Below are 21,010 nucleotides of genomic sequence, written 5' to 3' on the forward strand. Positions count from 1 at the left end.
GACTTCAAAACTATGAAATAACACATATGGAAACATGTAGTAACCAAGAAAGTGTTAAACAAATCTAAATATATGTTATATTTGAGATTCTTCAAATAGCCACCTTTTGCCTTGATGACAGCTTTGCACACGCTTGGCATTTTCTCAACCAGCTTCACCTGGAATGCTTTTCCAAGAAGGAGTTCCCAAATATCCTGAGCACTTGTTGGCTGCTTTTGCTTCACTCTGTGGTCTGACTCATCCCAAACCGTCTCAATTGGGTTGAGGTCGGGGGATTGTGGAGGCCAGGTCATCTGATGCAGCACTCCATCAATCTCCTTCTTGGTAAAATAGCCCGTACACAGCCTGGAGGTACAGTGGGGAAAAACAGTATTTAGTCAGCCACCAATTGTGCAAGTTCTCCCACTTAAAAAGATGAGAGAGGCCTGTAATTTTCATCATAGGTACACGTCAACTATGACAGACAAAATGAGAAGAAAAAATCCAGAAAATCACATTGTAGGATTTTTTATGAATTTATTTGCAAATTATGGTGGAAAATAAGTATTTGGTCAATAACAAAAGTTTCTCAATACTTTGTTATATACCCTTTGTTGGCAATGACACAGGTCAAACGTTTTCTGTAAGTCTTCACAAGGTTTTCACACACTGTTGCTGGTATTTTGGCCCATTCCTCCATGCAGATCTCCTCTAGAGCAGTGATGTTTTGGGGCTGTCGCTGGGCAACACAGACTTTCAACTCCCTCCAAAGATTTTCTATGGGGTTGAGATCTGGAGACTGGCTAGGCCACTCCAGGACCTTGAAATGCTTATTACGAAGCCACTCCTTCGTTGCCCGGGCGGTGTGTTTGGGATCATTGTCATGCTGAAAGACCCAGCCACGTTTCATCTTCAATGCCCTTGCTGATGGAAGGAGGTTTTCACTAAAAATCTCACGATACATGGCCCCATTCATTCTTTCCTTTACACAGATCAGTCATCCTGGTCCCTTTGCAGAAAAACAGCCCCAAAGCATGATGTTTCCACCCCCATGCTTCACAGTAGGTATGGTGTTCTTTGGATGCAACTCAGCATTCTTTGTCCTCCAAACACGACGAGTTGAGTTTTTACCAAAAAGTTATATTTTGGTTTCATCTGACCATATAACATTCTCCCAATCCTCTTCTGGATCATCCAAAGGCACTCTAGCAAACTTCAGACGGGCCTGGACATGTACTGGCTTAAGCAGGGGGACACGTCTGGCACTGCAGGATTTGAGTCCCTGGCGGCGTAGTAGGTAGGCTGATGGTAGGCTTTGTTACTTTGGTCCCAGCTCTCTGCAGGTCATTCACTAGGTCCCCCCGTGTGGTTCTGGGATTTTTGCTCACCGTTCTTGTGATCATTTTGACCCCACGGGGTGAGATCTTGCGTGGAGCCCCAGATCGAGGGAGATTATCAGTGGTTTTGTATGTCTTCCATTTCCTAATAATTGCTCCCACAGTTGATTTCTTCAAACCAAGCTGCTTACCTATTGCAGATTCAGTCTTCCCAGCCTGGTGCAGGTCTAGAATTTTGTTTCTGGTGTCCTTTGACAGCTCTTTGGTCTTGGCCAGGTTGCATGGCAGGGAAGCATTTTGTCCAACCTCAACGAAATGGACCACAGGTGATGGGACAAAAAGTGTAGTCCAGAAACAGCTAGAAAATAAAGTGAAATAGTTGATTAAACTCATTTGCAAACTATATTTTCAAATTCCTTAAAATGAAATTAATCTGTAATTAGTCATCAGGCCTATTCTTTCCCAGTTTTCGTTTCTGGTAGCTCAGCTGACGCACCCGGGGCTTGCGCTGCTTTGCTTTCTGCCACTGCTCAGGCTCAATCACAATTTTCAAGTTCAAGGAAGGGTCAACCTACTCGCAGTCTGTTACAATGAAAATGTATGGAATATACTGGGACCGGTAAGCGACACATGTATTTAATTTTAATTAGCAAATAATCTAAACAATTCTTAGAGTCAAATTGAAAAAAATGCATTTGTATCTGTACATAGCCTAAATGCTTCTTGCCTATTGTATTCACTGTGCAGTGGGCAACTCATTTAAACGAGAAGATTGATTGAGCACAGTTTTGGTCTTTGCGTCTTGAAAAATATAACACTATTTGACGAATCAAATAAGCTTGTTGACCAATCAATCGGCTTGCACATGCAAATTCAGCACACACAACATTCTATAATATAATTGTTATTTGACGTGTCAAATTAAAAGCTTATTTGATGCGTCAAATGATGTTATTTGAAGTGTACTTTTTTTTGACACGCAAAGACCCAAACGGCGTTCCATAGGAGATAGATGTATGCATTTATTGGTCGATGACATAATGTATGGACAAGTTTGTTAACTAAATTAGACGCATGGGGTGCATTAGGGCCGCTATATTCTTGAGTTTCGTTTTCAGAGAAGGGCACACTGCCAGTCGCTTCAAAGAAACTCAATAGAAACCTAACTGTTTTGGAAACACCCGCAGGAGGAGAAACGAATCTGATTTCATGCCATTGACAATCATTCTATTTTAAAGCTATAACATCAATAAGTGTCAGATATACTAGTGAGGTTGTTTCAAACTTTTAAAATATTTGAGATCATTTTGCAGTATATGAAAGTAAAACATATTTTATAATTTTTCTCTAATTGTGACTTTTGTTTGACAACAGTTTTTACATAATAATAGGCCATAAGGCTTTGCATCAATAACATTATATATATACAGTGAGGGAAAAAAGTATTTGATCCCCTGCTGATTTTGTACGTTTGCCCACTGACAAATAAATGATCAGTCTATAATTTTAATGGTAGGTTAATTTGAACAGTGAGAGACAGAATAACAACAAAAAAATCCAGAAAAACGCATGTCAAAAATTTTATGAATTGATTTGGACAGGTGTCTTTTATACAGGTAACAAGCTGAGATAAGGAGCACTCCCTTTAAGAGTGTGCTCCTAATCTCAGCTCGTTACCTGTATAAAAGACACCTGGGAGCCAGAAATCTTTCTGATTGAGAGGGGGTGAAATACTTATTTCCCTCATTAAAATGCAAATCAATTTATAACATTTTTGACCTGCGTTTTTCTGGATTTCTTTGTTGTTATTCTGTCTCTCACTGTTAAAATAAACCTACCATTAAAAGTATAGACTGATCATGTCTTTGTCAGTGGGCAAATGTACAAAATCAGCAGGGGATCAAATACTTTTTCCCCTTCACTGTGTATACATATATAACTAAACTAAGTTTTTCACAATTCCTGACATTTAATCCTAGTAAAAAGTCCCTGTTTTAGGTCAGTTAGGATCACCACTTTATTTTAAGAATGTGAAATGTCAGAATAATATCAGAGATAATGATTTATTTCATATTTTATTTCTTTCATCACATTCCCAGTGGGTCAGAAGTTTACATACACTCATTTAGTATTTAGTAGCATTGCCTTTAAATAGTTTAACTTGGGTCAAACGTTTCGGGTAGCCTTCCACAAGCTTCCCACAATAAGTTGGGTGAATTTTGGCCCATTTCTCCTGACAGAGCTGGTGTAACTGAGTCAGGTTTGTAGGCCTCCTTGCTCGCACACGCTTTTTCAGTTCTGCCCACACATTTTCTATAGGATTGAGGTCAGGGATTTGTGATGGCCACTCCAATTCCTTTACTTTGTTGTCCTTAAGCTATTTTGCCATAACTTTGGAAGTATGCTTGGGGTCATTGTCCATTTGGAAAACCCATTTGCGACCAAGCTTTAACTTCCTGAATGATGTCTTGAGATGTTGCTTCAATATATCCACATAATCTTTCTTCCTCATGATGCCATCTATTTTGTGAAGTGCACCAGTCCCTCCTGCAGCAAAGCACCCCCACAGCATGATGCTGCCACCCCCGTGCTTCACGGTTGGGATGGTGTTCTTCGGCTTGCAAGCAGCCCCCTTTTTCCCTCCAAACATAACGATGGTCATTATGGCCAAACAGGTCTATTTTTGTTTCATCAAACCAGAGGATATTTCTCTAAAAAGTACAATTTTTGTCCCCATGTGCAGTTGCAAACCGTAGTCTGGCTTTTTTATGGCGGTTTTGGAGCAGTGGCTTCTTCCTTGCTGAGCGGCCTTTCAGGTTATGTCGATATAGGACTCATTTTACTGTGGATATAGATACTTTTGTACCTGTTTCCTCCAGCATCTTCACAAGGTCCTTTGCTGTTGTTCTAGGATTGATTTGCACTTTTCGCACCAAAGTACGCTCATCTCTAGGAGACAGAACATGTCTCCTTTCTGAGTGGTATGACGACTGCGTGGTCCCATGGTGTTTATACTTGCGTACTATTGTTTGTACAGATGAACGTGGTACCTTCAGGCGTTTGGAAATTGCTCCCAAGGATGAACCAGACTTGTGGAGTAATTACATATTTTTTTTACTCCAACCTAAGTGTATGTATACTTCCGACTTCATCTGTATACAGTGCTATGAAAAAGTATTTGCCCCCTTTCTAATTTTCTCTACTTTTGCATATTTGTGATACTGAATGTTATCAGATCTTCAACCAAAACCTAATATTAGATAAAGGGAACATAAGTGAACAAATAACACAACAATTACATATTTATTTCATAAACAAAAGTTATGCAACACCCAATTCCCCTGTGTGAAAAAGTAATTGCCCCCTTACACTCAATAACTGGTTGTGCCACCTTTAGCTGCAATGACTCCAACCAAATGCTTCCTGTAGTTGTTGATCAGTCTCTCACGTCGCTGTGGAGGAATTTTGGCCCACTCTTCCATGCAGAACTGCTTTAACTCAGTGACGTGTGGGTTTTCAAGCATAAACTGCTCATTTCAAGTCCTGCCACAACATCTCAATTGGGATTAGGTCTGAACTTTGACTAGGCCATTCCAAAACTTCAAATGTGTTGCTTTTTAGCAATTTTCATGAAGACTTGATTGTGTGTTTTGGATCATTGTCTTGCTGCATGACCCAGCTGTGCTTCAGCTTCAGCTCACAGACGGATGGTCTGACATTCTCCTGTAGAATTCTCTGATCGAGAGCAGAATTCATGGTTCCTTCTATTAAGGCAAGTCGTCCAGGTCCTGAGGCAGCAAAGCATCCCCAAACCATCACACCACCACCACCACCATGCTTGACCTTTGGTATGATGTTCTTACTGTGGAATGCAGTGTTTGGTTTTGGCCAGGCATTACTGGAACCATGTCGTCCAAAAAGTTGACTCAAGTTTGCCAAAAAGCACCTGGATGATCATCAAGACTCTTGGAAGAACATTCTATGGACAGATGATTCAAAAGTATAACTTTTGGGGGGCAAATACTTTTTCATAGCACTGTTTATATGCTTTCATTTAATCCTCTTATGCTGATTCTTCTTCCTTTCCTTTTTTTTAGACATTTCATACATCTTCATTGTCTGTGGATTGTCGGCTGTGTTGGTGAGTATAAATTAACTCTATCCACATATTATTATGGGTCGTTCGAGCCCTGAACACTGATTGGCTGACAGCCACGGTATATCAGACCGTATACCACGAGTATGACAAAACATTCATTTTTACGGCTCTAATTACGTTGGTAATCAGTTTATAATAGCAATAAGGCACCTCTGGGTTTTGTGGTATATTGCCAATATACCATGGTGAAGGGCTGTATCCAGGCACTCCGTGTTGCGTCATGCGTAAGAACAGCCCTTAGCTGTAGTATATTGGCCATATACCACACCCCCTTGGGCCTTATTGCTTAACTAGAACATGAACATTAGCAAAAAAAATAAAAAATCCATGATTTTCCAATCATTGGTTCCAACTCTCCTACAGCCTCCTCATCCCTTCCTTCCATCCCTGTCTCCATCTCTTCCCCTGTGGGAAGCCAAGCCATCCTTCCCTGCAAGTGGAAGTCCCAGCTAGAAAACATCCCAGTTTGCCATGTCCAGTGGCAGACACCCGATGAGACTGTGTTTGAACAGAAGGGGGAGCAACGGTGGCAGGCAAGCGAGTTTGAGGGGCGGGTGGAGGTACCTGAGGAAAAGCTGTGGGAGGGCGACTGCTCTCTGATCTTGCGTGACGTGCAGTTTGGGGATGTGGGGCTTTACGAGAGCTTCATGGTGGTTGACAGGGCACGTATGAAGAGGCGGGTGTTCATCCAGAGTGTCCAGCTCTCAGTCCATGGTAAGGGTAGAACTATCTTTACTACAAGGTGGGGCTATAAGGCCAGGTGAAAGTGATCAGAAGGTCACTTTATGGCACTGCACCTCATTTAGACCACCTGAAAAGTGCAGAAGTCACATTTTCAGATTGGTCAAGCATTACACTTTCCTCACGATCTCTTACCTAATTTCTTCTGTAATTCTCTCCAGACCACAAGTCCAAGCAGTCCTTGAGGGTGGGTGGAAACCTGACCCTGAAGCTCCACACTCCCCAGGCCATGAGAGTGGTCTTCCAGGGGAGGAACAGCACAGAGTTGACGGTCCTGTGGATAAGGGGTGAAGAGGACAACAGGGGTTGTCTTGAGGAGGCTGAACGGTTGGTGGTCCTCAAAGGGTTAAGGATGGACGACTGTGGGACCTATAAGGTGTTGGATTCCCATGGGCTGTCTGTTAGCACTGTTGAACTTACAGTGGAAGGTAAAATACCTGAGCCATGGTGGCAACAAATCGTCCTCTCTGGGTATAGAACATGGTTAATAATATAACTAATCTTTCGGATTTCTAACTACTCTATTTTTCCCCTTTAGCATGTCCCACAAAGGTTGTTAAAACTCCACATTTCCCTCAGATCGAGGATAAACAAGCACCTGTAGGTAAGATGTCCAGAGGTTAAAATGCAGTTAATTCCAGATATTTATTGTGTAAGGAAAGTATACCGAATTGATGATACTGCAGAGTGATGGACAATAGAAGTCTGAACAAGTTGTTTCCATCTCCTATCTCTCCAGGTAAATCGACATATAACAGGTCCTCCTCTCTGCTCATGTTATTTGTCCTGCTGTTCAGTCCCCTGATTCAACATCTCCTCTAACAACGATCGGCCATGTAAGCGAGGTTTAAACCTATTGGGCCGGTTTCCCAGACCGTCTGCAATATTTCTTACACCCTAGGCCAAATCAGCAAATCAGAGTGCTTTCCCCCTGTGAAAACAGTGAAATTCAAAAAAACAGAAATGTAAGAAATGCAAATAAGATTTGGTTGTAGTCTGGCCAATGTGTTCCAGGGCATTTAATAAAATAATACAAAATAAATCAAGTTTGAGCCTTTTTCCCGGACCCAGATTAACCCTAGTCCTAATTAACTTAAAAGCGAGCTCAAGACAATCTTCATTGAAACTGCTTTCTAGGCCAGGACTAGACTTAATCTGTGTCCAGAAAATAACATCTAATTTATTCAGTGTTATGCCACTTTCGCAGTGTAGGCCATAGCTTACTGCTCCATGTATTATACAGAGTTTAGGTCAATCCAATTCTGTAACAAAGAATAAAGTTGAATTGAACCCAATCCAGATTTTGACAGGAAAGTCTCTTTAAATAAAGACTAGTTTTTATTTCTGGAAGTTACGTAGACTTAGTTTTGTTTGTTCATTTTACATTAATTGGTATGAAAACCTGAGATCATATTTAGTTTTGAAGTTCAGTGATTTTGATTATTACATACATACTACTCATAATAGTAATATATAATAAAAGTGGGATTGTTGTTTTGTTGTTCAATTTTATTACAGCAATGTAATCTTAATTTATGTTAAATACAGTGCCTTGCAAAAGTATTCATCCCGTTGGCGTTTTTCCTATTTTGTTGCATTACAACCTGTAATTTAAATGGATTTTTATTTGGATTTCATGTAATGGACATACACAAAATAGTCAAAATTGGTGAAGTGAAATGAAAAACATAACTTGTTAAAAAAAATCTAAAAAATAAATAATGGAAAAGTGGTGCGTGCATATGTATTCACCCCCTTTGCCATGAAGCCCCTAAATAAGATCTGGTGCAACCAATTACCTTCAGAAGTCACATAATTAGTTAAATAAAGTCCACCTGTGTGCAATCTAAGTGACACATGATCTCAGTATATATATACACCTGTTCTGAAAGGCCCCAGTGTCTGCAACACCACTAAGCAAGAGGCACCACCAAACAAGCGGCACCATGAAGACCAAGGAGCTCTCCAAACAGGTCAGGGACAAAGTTGTGGAGAAGTACAGATCAGGGTTGGGTTATAAAAAAATATCAGAAACTTTGAACATCCCACAGAGCACCATTAAATCCATTATTGACAAGTGGAAAGAATATGGCACCACAACAAACCTGCCAAGAGAGGGCCGCCCACCAAAACTCACGGACCAGGCAAGGAGGGCATTAATCAGAGGCAACAAAGAGACCAAAGATTATCCTGAAGGAGCTGCAAAGCTCCGCAGCGGAGATTGGAGTATCTGTTCATAGGACCACTGTAAGCCGTACACTCCACAGAGCTGGGCTTTACGGAAGAGTGGCCAGAAAAAAGCCATTGCTTAAAGAAAAAAATAAGCAAACACATTTGGTGTTCGCCAAAAGGCATGTGGGAGACTCCCCAAAAATATGGAAGAAGGTACTCTGCTCAGATAAGACTAAAATTGAGCTTTTTGGCCATCAAGGAAAACGCTATGTCTGGAGCAAACCCAACACCTCTCATCACCCTGAGAACACCATCCCCACAGTGAAGCATGGTGGTGGCAGCATCATGCTGTGGGGATGTTTTTCCATCGGCAGGGACTGGGAAACAGGTCAGAATTGAAGGAATGATGGATGGCGCTAAATACAGGGAAATTCTTGAGGGAAACCTGTTTCAGTCTTCCAGAGATTTGAGACTGGGATGGAGGTTCACCTTCCAGCAGGACAATGACCCTAAGCATACTGCTAAAGCAACACTCGAGTGGTTTAAGGGGAAACATTTAAATGTCTTGGAATGGCCTAGTCAAAGCACAGACCTCAATCGGCAGGTAGCTTAGTGGGTAAGAGCGTTGTGCCAGTAACCGAAAGGTCGCTGGTTCTAATCCCCGAGCCGACTAGGTGAAAAATCTGTCGATGTGCCCTTAAGCAAGGCACTTAACCCTAATTGCTCCTGTAAGTCGCTCTGGATAAGAGCGTCTGCTAAATGACTAAAATGTAAAATGTAAATCCAATTGAGAATCTGTGGAATGACTTAAAGATTGCTATACACCAGCGGAACCCATCCAACTTGAAGGAGCTGGAGCAGTTTTGCCTTGAAGAATGGGAAAAAATCCCAGTGGCTAGAGGTGCCAAGCTTATAGAGACATATCCCCAAGAGACTTGCAGCAGTAAATGCTGCAAAAGGCGGCTCTACAAAGTAATGACTTTGGGGGGATGAATAGTTATGCACGCTCAAGTTCCGTTTTTTTGTCTTATTTCTTGTTTGTTTCACAATAAAAAATATTTTGCATCTTCAAAGTGGTAGGCATGTTGTGTAAATCAAATGAAACAAACCCCCAAAAAATCAATTTGAATTCCAGGTTGTAAGGCAACAAAATAGGAAAAATGCCAAGGGGGGTGAATACTTTCGCAAGCCACTGTAAAGCATTGAAAATGACACAAACAAGCATGTGATGGTCCTTTACAGCCTTGTGATTGTAATAAACTTAGATTATAACATATTGGAATGACTTCATTTACTGTGCCACTATAGTATACTGTTGAAGTCAGAAGTTTACATACACCTTAGCCAAATACATTTAAACTCAGTTTTTCACAATTCCTAACATTTAATCCTAGTAAAAATTCCCTGTCTTAGGTCAGTTAGGATCACCACTTTAGTTTAAGAATGTGAAATGTCAGAATAATAGTAGAGAGAATGATTTATTTCAGCTTTTATTTCTTTCATCACATTCCCAGTGAGTCAGAAGTTTACATACACTCAATTAGTATTTTATATCATTGCCTTTAAATTGTTTAACTTGGGTCAAACGTTTCAGGTAGCCTTCCACAAGCTTCCCACAATAAGTTGGGTGAATTTTGGCCCATTCCTCCTGACAGAGCTGGTGTAACTGAGTCAGGGTTGTAGGCCTCCTTGCTCGCACACGCCTTTTCAGTTCTGCCCACAAACGTTCTATAGGATTGAGGTCAGGGCTTTGTGATGGCCACTCCAATACCTTGACTTTGTTGCCCTTAAGCCATTTTGCCACAACTTTGGAAGTATGCTTGGGGTCATTGTCCATTTGGAAGACCCATTTGCGACCAAGCTTTAACTTCCTGACTGATGTCTTGAGATGTTGCTTTAATATATCCACATAATTTTCATTCCTCATGATGCCATCTATTTTGTGAAGTGCACCAGTCCCTCCTGCAGCAAAGCACCCCCACAGCATGATGCTGCCACCCCCGTGCTTCACGGTTGGGATGGTGTTCTTCGGCATGCAAGCGTCCCCCTTTTTCCTCCAAACATAACGATGGTTATTATGGCCAAACAGTTCTATTTTTGTTTCATCAGACCAGAGGACATTTCTCCAAAAAGTACGATCTTTGTCCCCATGTGCAGTTGCAAACCATAGCCTGGCTTTTTTATGGCGGTTTTGGAGCAGTGGCTTCTTCCTTGCTGAGCGGCCTTTCAGGTTATGTCGATATAAGACTAGTTTTACTGTGGATATAGATACTTTTGTACCTGTTTCCTCCAGCATCTTTACAAGGTCCTTTGATGTTGTTCTGGGATTGATTTGCACTTTCCGCACCAAAGTACGTTAATCTCTAGGAGACAGAACACGTCTCCTTCTTGAGCGGTATGACGGCTGCATGGTCCCATGGTGTTAATACTTGCGTACTATTGTTTGTACAGATGAACGTGGTACCTTCAGGCGTTTGGAAATTGCTCCCAAGGATGAACCATACTTGTGGAGGTCTACAATTTATTTTCTGAAGTCTTGGCTGATTTATTTTGATTTTCCCATGATGTCAAGTAAAGAGGCACTGAGTTTGAAGGTAGGCCTTGAAATACATCCACAGGTACACCTCCAATTGACTCAAATGATGTCAATTAGCATATTAGAAGCTTCTAAAGCCATGACATCATTTTCTGGAATTTTCCAAGCTGTTTAAAGGCACAGTCAACTTAGTTTATGTAAACTTCTGACCCACTGGAATTGTGTACAGTGAATTATAAGTGAAATAATCTGTCTGTAAACAATTGTTCGAAAAATTACTTGTGTCATGCACAAAGTAGATGTCCTAACTGACTTGCCAAAACTATAGTTTGTTAACAAGACATTTGTGGAGTGGTTGAAAAACGAGTTTTAATGACTCCAACCTAAGTGTATGTAAACTTCCGACCTTAACTGTATTGAACAAAAATATTGTTGCAGTTCATATAAGGAAATCAGTCAATTGAAATAAATTCATTAGGCCCTAATCTATGGATTTCACATGACTGGGAATACAGATATGCATCTGTTGGTCACAGACACATACCTTTTTAAAAAGGTAGGGGCGTGGATCAGAAACCAGTCAGTATCTGGTATGACCACCATTTGTCTCATTCAGCGCGACACATCTCCTTCACATAGAGTTGATCAGGCTGTTAATTGTGGCCTGTGGAATGTTGTCCCACTCCTCTTCAATGGCTGTGCGAAGTTGCTGGATACTGGCGGGAACTGGAACACGCTGTCGTACACATCAATCCAGAGCATCCCAAACATGCTCATGGGTGACATGTCTGGTGAGTATGCAGGCCACGGAAGAACTGGAACATTTTCAACTTCCAGGAATTGTTTACAAGACCTTGCGACATGGGGCTGTGCATTATTATGCCGAAACTTGAGGTGATGCAGCGGATGACTGGCACGAAACTGGTCCTCAGGATCTCGTCACGGTATCTCTGTGCATTCAAATTGACATAGATAAAATGCAATTGTGTTCGTTGTCCATAGCTTATGCCTGCTCATACCATAACCGCACAGCCACCATGGGGCACTCTGTTCACAATGCTGACATCAGCAAACCGCTCGCCCACACGATGCCATACAAGTGGTCTGCAGTTGTTAGGCCGGTTGGACGTACTGCCAAATTCTCTAAAACGACATTGGAGGTGGCTTATGGTAGAGAAATTAACATTCAATTATCTGGCAACAGCTCTGGTGGACATTCCTGCAGTCAGCATGCCAATTGCATGCTCCCTCAAAACTTGAGACATGTGGCATTGTGTTGTGTGACAAAACTGCACAATTTAGAGTTGCTTTTATTGTCCCCAGCACAAGGTGCACACACCTGTAATGATCATGATGTTTAATCAGCTTCTTGATATGCCACACCTGTCAGGTGGATGGATTATCTTGGCAAATGAGAAATGCTCACTAAAAGGGATGTAAAACAATTTGTGCACGATAAGCTTTTTGTGATCTTTTATTTCAGCTCATGAAACATGGGACCAACACGTTACATGTTGCGTTTATATTTTTGTTTAGTGTACATGTATGAGAACACAGAACAAGGGCCCGGGAGATACCACTCTTTCCCTTTTCACACTGAACTTCAATGATACCTCGTGCTCCTCCCTCTCACAATCATAATAGACTGGGGGTGCACACCTCTGGTTCTCTGATCCAAAGACTGGATTCTACTTGGATTCTACCTGGGAATGTAATTGATCAATTATGTGCTAGGGAGAAACGAAAACCAGCACCAACTCGAGGGCCTGAGTTGCGCAACCCTGTCTGGAATAGACCATCTACTCTATTTCTTCTTACAGCCTTTGATTTCTGTGATCTCTCCTGTCAATCCCCATAACCACTGAACCTTTCCTCATCCCATTTCTGTCTCTTCACCCCCCTATCCCCTCCCCGAAAGCAAAGAACCCAGCACCCATGAAAGAAAAGGTAGCACTTTCACACAAGACCTTACCCATTGACATTGGTACAATGTCAAATCACAAATGACAGGTTCCCACGTGCAATACGTTGTCCTTAATCAGTGGAGCGATGTCACAAGCAAAGGGATATACTCTTCTACTCGTTTCCAATCAGGCCATGTCTGATTTTGAGCTCCTTCATTTAATCCATCACATCCCCATAATTCCTCAGTCTCTACCCTTGTAAGTGTCCAGTTAGAAGTTGGGCTTGTGTTTCTTGACCTCGACCATGAGGTGGTGCAGGTTGATGAGCTCTGAGCGCACTGCCAGGCTGCGGAAGGTGGGCTGGGACAGCACCTTGTGGAAGCCATGGTAGTACTGGATGAGCTGGGTGAGCGCCCCCTGGAGGATAGGAGGACAGGAGTAGAAAGTCAAAAGTTGAATGATATGCTTCAGAGGAATAAAACGTATAACAGCCCATGACTCATGGTTGCTTAAATCTTAAAAAAGAAAAATATTTATGTCAATTTAAGGGACCCCTTTTGGCTCAAGAGCACCCCTACAGGCAAAAGTTCTGTATACTCTTTAACTACATACTGTACAATATTATGACTTGTTTAGAGTAAATGCATAGAGGAAGGCAGTACCTGAATGATACCAGTGCCGTTCTTGAAGTTGGTGAAGGACCTCATGACATTCTGACTCAGAGCTTCCACAGACTGTTTCCATGTGCTGGAAAACCCCCTGACTAGCTGTGTGATCCGGGCTGAGAGAGAGAGAAGAAAGAAAGACAGAAAAAGAGAGGGGTTGAGAAAGGGGGGGGGGGGGAGAGAGAGAGAACAATATGAGTTTAGAGATGGGAGGTATGGCGAGAGGGGGAGAAGGGTGTGGGAGAAATGTAAGACAATCGTTTGGGTGGAAGTCAAACAGCGAGAGGTGTCACAGGAGAGTAGAAACAAACAGTCCAAACAGTAGAGGTAATAAAGAACGAGTCAGGACAGGAGGAAAGTAGAAGAAAGAGAAGGTTACCGTGAAAAAGACAAGGGCACGTTCTGCAAACAATTAAATGATCAAAAGGGCTGTATCTTTTCTCTCTACTCACCTTCATCATTCTTTAGTCTATCCAGCTGCCCTTTCTCTATCAACGCTTCGCTCTCCTTCACAAATGCTATCATGCCACCAAAGGGAGACGACAGAATCTCCTCAATAAACTCCTGATGAAAGGAGAAAGAAAGAGGGGAACATTTCATTTGAGTAAACTCTGATTATCTTTGACTCTGGCACACATGACAAAACTCAATTTCCCAGAATCCCTGTGCATTTTTACCTGGTTCCTGGCCTGAAGGAGCTGTTGGAAGCCCTCAACCTCTTTACTGTCATCGGCTGCCCTCTCCTATGACATGGAAAGAAAAAGAGGAAAACAGCATGACATATTTTAATTCTGTATATTCAGAAGACTTAGCCTAGCGGTTAAGTGCGTTGGGCCAGTAACCGAAAGGTACCTGGTTCGAATCCCAGAGCCGACTACGTGAAAGTCGCTCTGGATAAGAGCGGCTGCTAAATGACAAAAATGTTAATAACTGAATAAAGGAGTCATTTCAGGTGGGTAAATAAGTTAATCATTCATGTTCATGGTTTTAAACTTGTGTTATTCTCACCATGAGTACATTGAGCATCATGTCGTAGTTGTTGATTAGGAAGATGAGCTGGTCCCTGCGTGAAGGGAACTCTGCCGCCATCTTCAGGACAAAGTTCTCCACTTCAACCTGAAAATACCAGTGGTAGCTATATCAATTACATTTTACATTTTAGTCAGTTAGTGAGTGCATAAATTTTTTTATACTGGCCCGCCGTGGGAATCGAACCCACAACCCTGGCGTTGCAAGCGCCATGCTATACCAACTGAGCTACACGGGACCAATATCAATCACACAAAACACTCATTTCAAATGTTCATGCTAATTGTAGGATCCCCACTATTTATACTATTTTTATTGTTGTTTAGTTGTGCACCTGCAGTTGGCCAAGGAGGGTGTGGGTCCGCTCGCTGGTGAATGTCTGGTTAATGCTAACGATGGCAGATGAGAACTCTGCGTATCTGCGTGTGATCTGAAACATGAACACAACTGGTGTCAACAACTGTCTGGTATTATTAGACATTGATACATAAAATACGTCAAATACGTGTGTGTTCATACATAGTGTGGTCTGGTGTCCAGCACGCCCAGTTTCTGGGGGTCCGTGTTGCGGATGCTCTGAATGTTCATCTCCAGGATGAGCTCAAACCTGGGCCACAGCAGCTCCAGCACCGCCTCCCAGTACCTGGCACCCCATGGAGAAACAATGACATAATAGACATATGAAAATGTGCATCAAGGATCGATTCTGAGTTAAGATGTGTTTCTTTTAACAAATCTTTACCAAATCCATTGACATCAATGTGATTTCCATTAAACAAATTACATTAGTATGTCTTATGTCAGGCCCCAAACGTTCTATTTTACAGAACATACAGTAAAAAGACTACTGTATCATAGGTTTTAACAATAAATTGTTTCTGACTTTCCCCTTACATATAGAATATACACTCAACGGCCAGTATATTAGGTTCACCCATGTAGTACCGGGTCGGACCCCCATTTGCCTCCCGAACAGCCTGAATTCTTCGGGGAATGGATTCTACAAGGTGTTGGAAACGTTCGTTGCTCAATTGGTATCAAGGGACCTAACGTGTGACAGGAAAACATTCCCCACACCAGTACACCACCGCCACCAGCCTGTACCAGTCAGGATGGGTCCATAGACTCATTAGGCTTACGCCAAATCATGACTCTGCCATCAGCATGACGCAACAGGAACTGGGATTCGTTGGACCAGGCAATGTTTTTCCACTCACCCAGTGTGGTTGATTGGGTGCCCACTAGAGGCGCTTCTTCTTATTTTTTAGCTGATAGGAGTGGAACCCGGTGTGGTCGACTGCTGCAATAGCCCATCCGTGACAAGGATCCACGAACTGTGCCTTCCGAGATGCCGTTGTGCACACCACTGTTGTACTGCGCCGTTATTTGTCTGTTTGTGGCCCGCCTGTTAGCTTGCACGATTCTTGCCATTGTCCTTCAACCTCTCTCATCAACTAGCTTTTTTCGCCCACAGGACTGCCGCTAACTGGATGTTTTTTGTTTGTCGCACCATTCTCGGTAAACCCTAGACACTGTCGTGTGTGAAAAGCCCAAGAGAGGCCGTTTCTGAGATACTGGATCCGGTGCGCCTGGCACCGACAATCATACCCCGCTCAAAGTCGCTTAGGTCACTAATTTTTCCCATTCTAACGTTCAATCAAACAGTAACTGAATGCCTCGAAGCCTGTCTGCCTGCTTTATATAACAAGCCAAGGCCACGTGACTCACTATCTGGAGGAGCGATCCATTTTCGTGTGCCTAATAAACTGGCCGGTGAGTGTATAGCATACTGCAGGAAATAGGATATGTGACATATAACACTATGCTCCGAGTTAAAAGTGTATGGAGTGTCATTGGAGTATTTGCGCTGAGAGAGTGTTACTGACTTATCCAGGGCTGGGATGGCCCTCTTGGTTGTGATGGCTCTGAAACGCAGGATGATGTGGATACACAGGAACACAGCGATGCTGTCGTAGCAGTCCGATACATAGGTGGACATGCTCTTCTGCAGGGGAAAGAAGGAGGGCGGAGGGAGGGAGGGAGGAAAGGAGGGAGGGAGGGAGAGGTGGGTATAGGCATGATAGAGAAAGAGTAATATCATTATTAGAGACCATTATCATTTTACAAAAAGAAGGACTCCACTATTAACTGCTGGGTTATGCCTTTACTATTTTGTAACAGCAATGTATGAGAAGTCTCATCGTACCAGGAACAAGCTGAGTGTCTTTCCCATGACGCTGTTGAAGAGGTCCAGCGCAGAGTTTCCAGCCACCATGAAGAAGTCAGTCAGGAAGAGGAACTCTCGACAGCTGTTGTCCAAGAGGGCGTAGTGCTGACTGCGGAACAGCGTCTCATAGGGATACTGAGACAGGAGGAAGAAGGTTAGTTGGGTGACTTGATAATCTACATCAATGTTAATATTATAACTGCCGCTGTACATTCCTTTGAGATGAGTGTGGTGACAAGAAGGTAGTGAGAGAAGCACAGGTGTATTGGAGCCGTACAGCTTAACAATATCTAGACGTTTAGGGTTGGCTTGGTGTCTTTGCCTCACAACCTTACACTCTATGCATGTTAAAATGATTTCAAAGTAGTACATAGCATCTTATAATAAAAGGTAGGGTAATTTCATTTAAAATGTCTGTTACACTCGTGCAGTAGTATTTGGTATGGTTTGGGTGGTCTGATTTGGGTAGTGCAGCACTGCCAGTGGTCTCACCCTGCAGTCCCCTCTCTGGGCAGTGTGGGGGATGATGATGGGCCCCTCCAGCTCGGCAGGGCTCAGCACGGCCCCCCGCTGGCCCAGGGTGAAGATGGTGTTCCTGCTCTTCAGGGAGGGCTTGGAGAAGAAACCTTTCTTGGCCGTGTCTTCCACTCCCATCAGGTCATCTTTGTCTGCCACCTCCTCATACTGTCAACATAAAGAGACACGAGAAAGATATTACGAGAACAGTATTAAATATTATCTGCTAATTCAAGTAACAACATGAATTAAGGTATATTGAGCCTATAAACCAAGAGAAGGTATTTTTTACTTCAAAATGTAGCCTCCTTCACTCCTTCAGACTTTGACATTGCTCATTCTGATATTTCTTAATTTATTTCTTTTTATTTTGGGGGATTTGTGTGTATTGTTAGGTATTACTGCACTGTTGGAGCTAAAAACATAAGCATTTCGCTGCATCTGCAAAATATGTGTACGTGACCAATAACATTTGATTTAGCGCCTTGTCATTCACTCACCTGTACTTTGAGCAGCCTGCCGCTGTAGGACTTGAAGTAGCTGTAGTAGATCTTACTCATGGTGTCCACGTACTCATCCCTGATCTCCTTAGCTACTGTCCTTTCATTTGCCAAGAGGAACTGATAGAAAAACCTAAAGTACAAAGAAGAAAGTTCGATTTTTGTAGATACATTGTGGTGGTGCTTTTTAAGCCTGTATCATTACCTGTACTTGAGGAGAGTGTTCTGGGGGATTTGATAGTTGGTCATGGGCTTTCTGAAGGAATAAATCTTCTGGAGGATAAATTCTCTGATCTTTGCGACAGCCTGTGGAACAAAATAAAAGCCTGTTTTATACACAATATCTTTTTTTTGTTACCTTACACACCATTATTCCTCACTTTATCTCCTTCTCCTCTTCCCATCCCATTCTCTCTCTCTCTCTCTCTCCCTCCCTCCGTGTATCTTCACCTTGATTTTGAGGCGGTCCACGATGTCCTGGATGTCAGAGCAGGCCAAAGTCTCCCTGAAGCTGAGCTCTTTGGCAAAGTTGATCTTGTTGTTGAGCTCATGGAGCTGCTCAAGGAACTCCTGCTCCGTAACCGGGCTCTCCAGGATTATCCTGCAGAAGGACAAAAAGTGGGGAACACTTATTAGAATACATGCTTGCCCATAGGAACACTTACAACATCATAGAGACTCTGTCAAGTAACTTTCTCATTACAGACATCAATATGACATGTGCTCCCTATCCTCTTTCTATCTATATCTCCCATAACATATATACAGGTACATGTATTGTTACAAATCTGTATACAATACAAACACACACACACTCCCTTACTGGATCATAGCGCCGGGCACTACCAGCTCATCCACCAGTTGGCTGAGGTGGCTGCGTACGGCCTGCCTGTTCTTCAGCCGCACGTTCATGCTGACCGACTGCTGCTGCAGAGTCTGGATCTCACTGCTGATGGAGGAGAGGTCACTCTGGAAGCCGCTCAGCATGCCCTCCATTCGCTGGAGAGAGAGAGAGGGGAGGATAGAGAGAGGAGGGAGGTGGGAGAGAGAGAGAGAGATAGAGAGATAGAGAGAGAGAGAGAGAGAGAGAGAGGGGAGGAAAGAGAGAGGAGGGAGGTGGGAGAGAGAGAGAGAGAGAGAGAGAGAGAGATAGAGAGAGAGAGAGAGATAGAGAGAGAGAGAGAGAGATAGAGAGAGAGAGAGAGAGAGAGAGAGAGAGAGAGAGAGAGCGAGGGGAGGAAAGAGATGTATTATTGGCTTCATTATATATTTTTACATAGGAAATTGCAAAAGCATTCTTTCAGACCCTGCACATGCAAAAATTAGGATCCATTTAGAATGGACTTATGAAGCCACTTGATACTTTTGATTGAGGGCATCATCCACTCACCTCCAGTATGGAGTCACAGGCTGTGATCTGGTTGTGCAGAGAGGCAATGTTCTGGCTCTCCTTGATATCTGACACAAGCTTGGTCAAGGATTACCTATCATGGTGAACTACTGTATCTATCAGGAATTACCATAAATAATGCACTAATTCTTTCACACAATCATTCAACACATTAATCCATGAATGGATACAGTCTTTGATGGAAGCTTGTTCAATCCGTTGGAGTTCACCCTCCACTTGTTTAGAGTAATGCCTGAGGTCAACTCCCTGAAAAAAACAGAGATTCAGATTAAAGGAAACCATCAGTTGAAGGAATGTAGCCTTATTTACAATATATAAAATGAAAACAGAAAATAAAATTGAAAACTGAAATGTGTTGACGTTTAGGGACATGCATGATGCAGCCATGGTCCATGGTTTTACCGTTTTCAGTGCCTCCTTCACCAAGTCATCTTCCAGATTAGCCTGTATATGAACTGGGGGGGGGGGGGTGTAAAGGAAAGTAGCTAGTTTAATCTCCATAAAGGTTGGTTCTTACATTTATCCAAAACACTGAACTAATTACCTAAATTACTATTTGGTTATGAACCAATTTGACCTGATGATATCACCATTACTTCATTCAAAAGACAATAATGCTGAAGGACTTACTGTCCACTTCATCCAAGATGAACTCGTCTGTGGTCAAGTCCAAGTCACCCAGGTTGAGAGGGGCCATGACATCTGTGTCAGGCTGCATCTGTTGCAGAATGACAGTAAATCAACATGGCTTTAATGTACTTTGTAATGGAAGATGGAACAATTCAATTAGTTAGCTAACTACTCCATAACTACCCGAGCCACGGCCTGTTCACCCCACTACCATCCAGAAGGCGATGTCAGTACAGGTGCATCAAAGATGGGACCGAGAGACTGAAAAATAGCTTCTATCAAAGCCATCAGAATGTTAAATAGCCATCACTAGCCGGCTACCACCCGGTTACTCAACCCTGCACCTTAGAGGCCGCTGCCCTATATACATAGACATGGAATCACTGGTCACTTTAATAATGGAACACTAGTCACTTTAATAATGTTTACATACTGTACTGCTTTACTCATTTCATATGTATATACTGTATTCTATTCTACTGTATTTTAGTCAATGCCACTCTGACATTGCTCATCCTAATATTTATATATTTCAAAAAAGTCTAGGGCACTGGCCTACTCTGACTTGGGGCCAGAGGGGACTTTTGAGGTATGAGTCACTTTAGCAGGTAGCATGCTAGTTCTGGTGCAGGAACAACGCCATCGACTAGAGTTTTTAACTTGCTAACAAGCAATCAGTGACTCTGGCTAGCTAGCCTTGCATCTGATGCAATGCATCTCTGACGCAAACACAACAATAAGGCAAAACGACAACAAACACTACAGTTAATTTAAATAACGGTAGCTAGCTTGGATAGCTAGACAGATCAGATTGCCAGGATAGGAAGATCAGAAGATCTAGCTAGCTGGTGTTGTCGATGTAAAGAACACAGAGAGCAACAAAAGTCAAACAGTCAAGTTATCATAAATATATCTGGTATGCCAGAAACATTATCTAACGTCACCTCATCTTGTAAATATGACATGGCATTCACCGTCGAGTTGACAGCTGTGTTTACATCGGACACAGCTCCAGTCACTGCTCCCTCCGCCATAGCCTCCAAACCTAAAAAAACAAAAACACAAACGTAGTATGCTATTTCCTAATGTCCCCGGTATACGTGAGGAAAAACAATTAGTAAAGATAATTTTGAAATCTGTTGAAAATAAAGGTATGTATATGTTGAATACAATTATTATACAAATATACACTGTTTTAAATGTA

At 42.4% G+C, this 21,010-nt stretch overlaps 2 protein-coding genes across 3 annotated transcripts; one reads left to right on the plus strand and one right to left on the minus strand.

Annotated features, from left to right (window-relative positions):
• Positions 1-1,860: 1,860 nt before the first annotated feature.
• LOC311131753 (uncharacterized protein) lies at positions 1,861-9,662 on the plus strand. Its single transcript, XM_084164879.1, has 6 exons — positions 1,861-1,935; positions 5,414-5,457; positions 5,839-6,189; positions 6,378-6,644; positions 6,755-6,820; positions 6,956-9,662. The coding sequence occupies exons 1-6, from the start codon at positions 1,907-1,909 to the stop codon at positions 7,036-7,038; spliced, it is 840 nt and encodes a 279-aa protein (XP_084021005.1). The 5' UTR covers positions 1,861-1,906; the 3' UTR covers positions 7,039-9,662.
• A 2,720-nt stretch (positions 9,663-12,382) lies between these two features.
• On the minus strand, positions 12,383-20,857 carry LOC311132412 (vacuolar protein sorting-associated protein 52 homolog). Of its 2 annotated transcripts, none has more exons than XM_084165697.1 (19): positions 20,751-20,857; positions 19,807-19,894; positions 19,579-19,631; positions 19,347-19,422; positions 19,156-19,223; positions 18,589-18,764; positions 18,216-18,366; positions 17,971-18,071; positions 17,766-17,898; positions 17,242-17,433; positions 16,729-16,884; positions 16,409-16,527; positions 15,042-15,165; positions 14,857-14,952; positions 14,502-14,609; positions 14,171-14,236; positions 13,946-14,057; positions 13,491-13,609; positions 12,383-13,245 (listed from the first exon to the last, which is right to left on the minus strand). In XM_084165697.1, the coding sequence occupies exons 1-19, from the start codon at positions 20,838-20,840 to the stop codon at positions 13,099-13,101; spliced, it is 2,175 nt and encodes a 724-aa protein (XP_084021823.1). In that variant the 5' UTR covers positions 20,841-20,857; the 3' UTR covers positions 12,383-13,098. The 2 variants fall into 2 exon arrangements, with proteins under 2 accessions (XP_084021823.1, XP_084021824.1); XM_084165698.1 differs by having other exon boundaries at positions 20,781-20,855.
• Between the last annotated feature and the right edge of the window lie 153 nt (positions 20,858-21,010).

The sequence above is a fragment of the Coregonus lavaretus genome (assembly GCF_964263955.1).
Source record: "Coregonus lavaretus genome assembly, chromosome: 7".
NCBI classification, from domain to species: Eukaryota; Metazoa; Chordata; class Actinopteri; order Salmoniformes; family Salmonidae; genus Coregonus; species Coregonus lavaretus.

Bases quoted from the DNA above. Each gene is read 5' to 3' on its own strand.
- LOC311131753 (XM_084164879.1), top strand. From the start codon at position 1,907: ATGAAAATGTATGGAATATACTGGGACCG. The intron at 1,936-5,413 runs GTAAGCGACACA...CCTTTTTTTTAG, and splicing joins TATGGAATATACTGGGACCG to ACATTTCATACATCTTCATT. The intron at 6,190-6,377 runs GTAAGGGTAGAA...AATTCTCTCCAG, and splicing joins TGTCCAGCTCTCAGTCCATG to ACCACAAGTCCAAGCAGTCC.
- LOC311132412 (XM_084165697.1), bottom strand. From the start codon at position 20,840: ATGGCGGAGGGAGCAGTGACTGGAGCTGTGTCCGATGTAAACACAGCT. The intron at 18,367-18,588 runs GTAAGGGAGTGT...GTCCTTCTGCAG, and splicing joins GTGCCCGGCGCTATGATCCA to GATAATCCTGGAGAGCCCGG. The intron at 15,166-16,408 runs GTCAGTAACACT...ATGGGGTGCCAG, and splicing joins GCCATCCCAGCCCTGGATAA to GTACTGGGAGGCGGTGCTGG.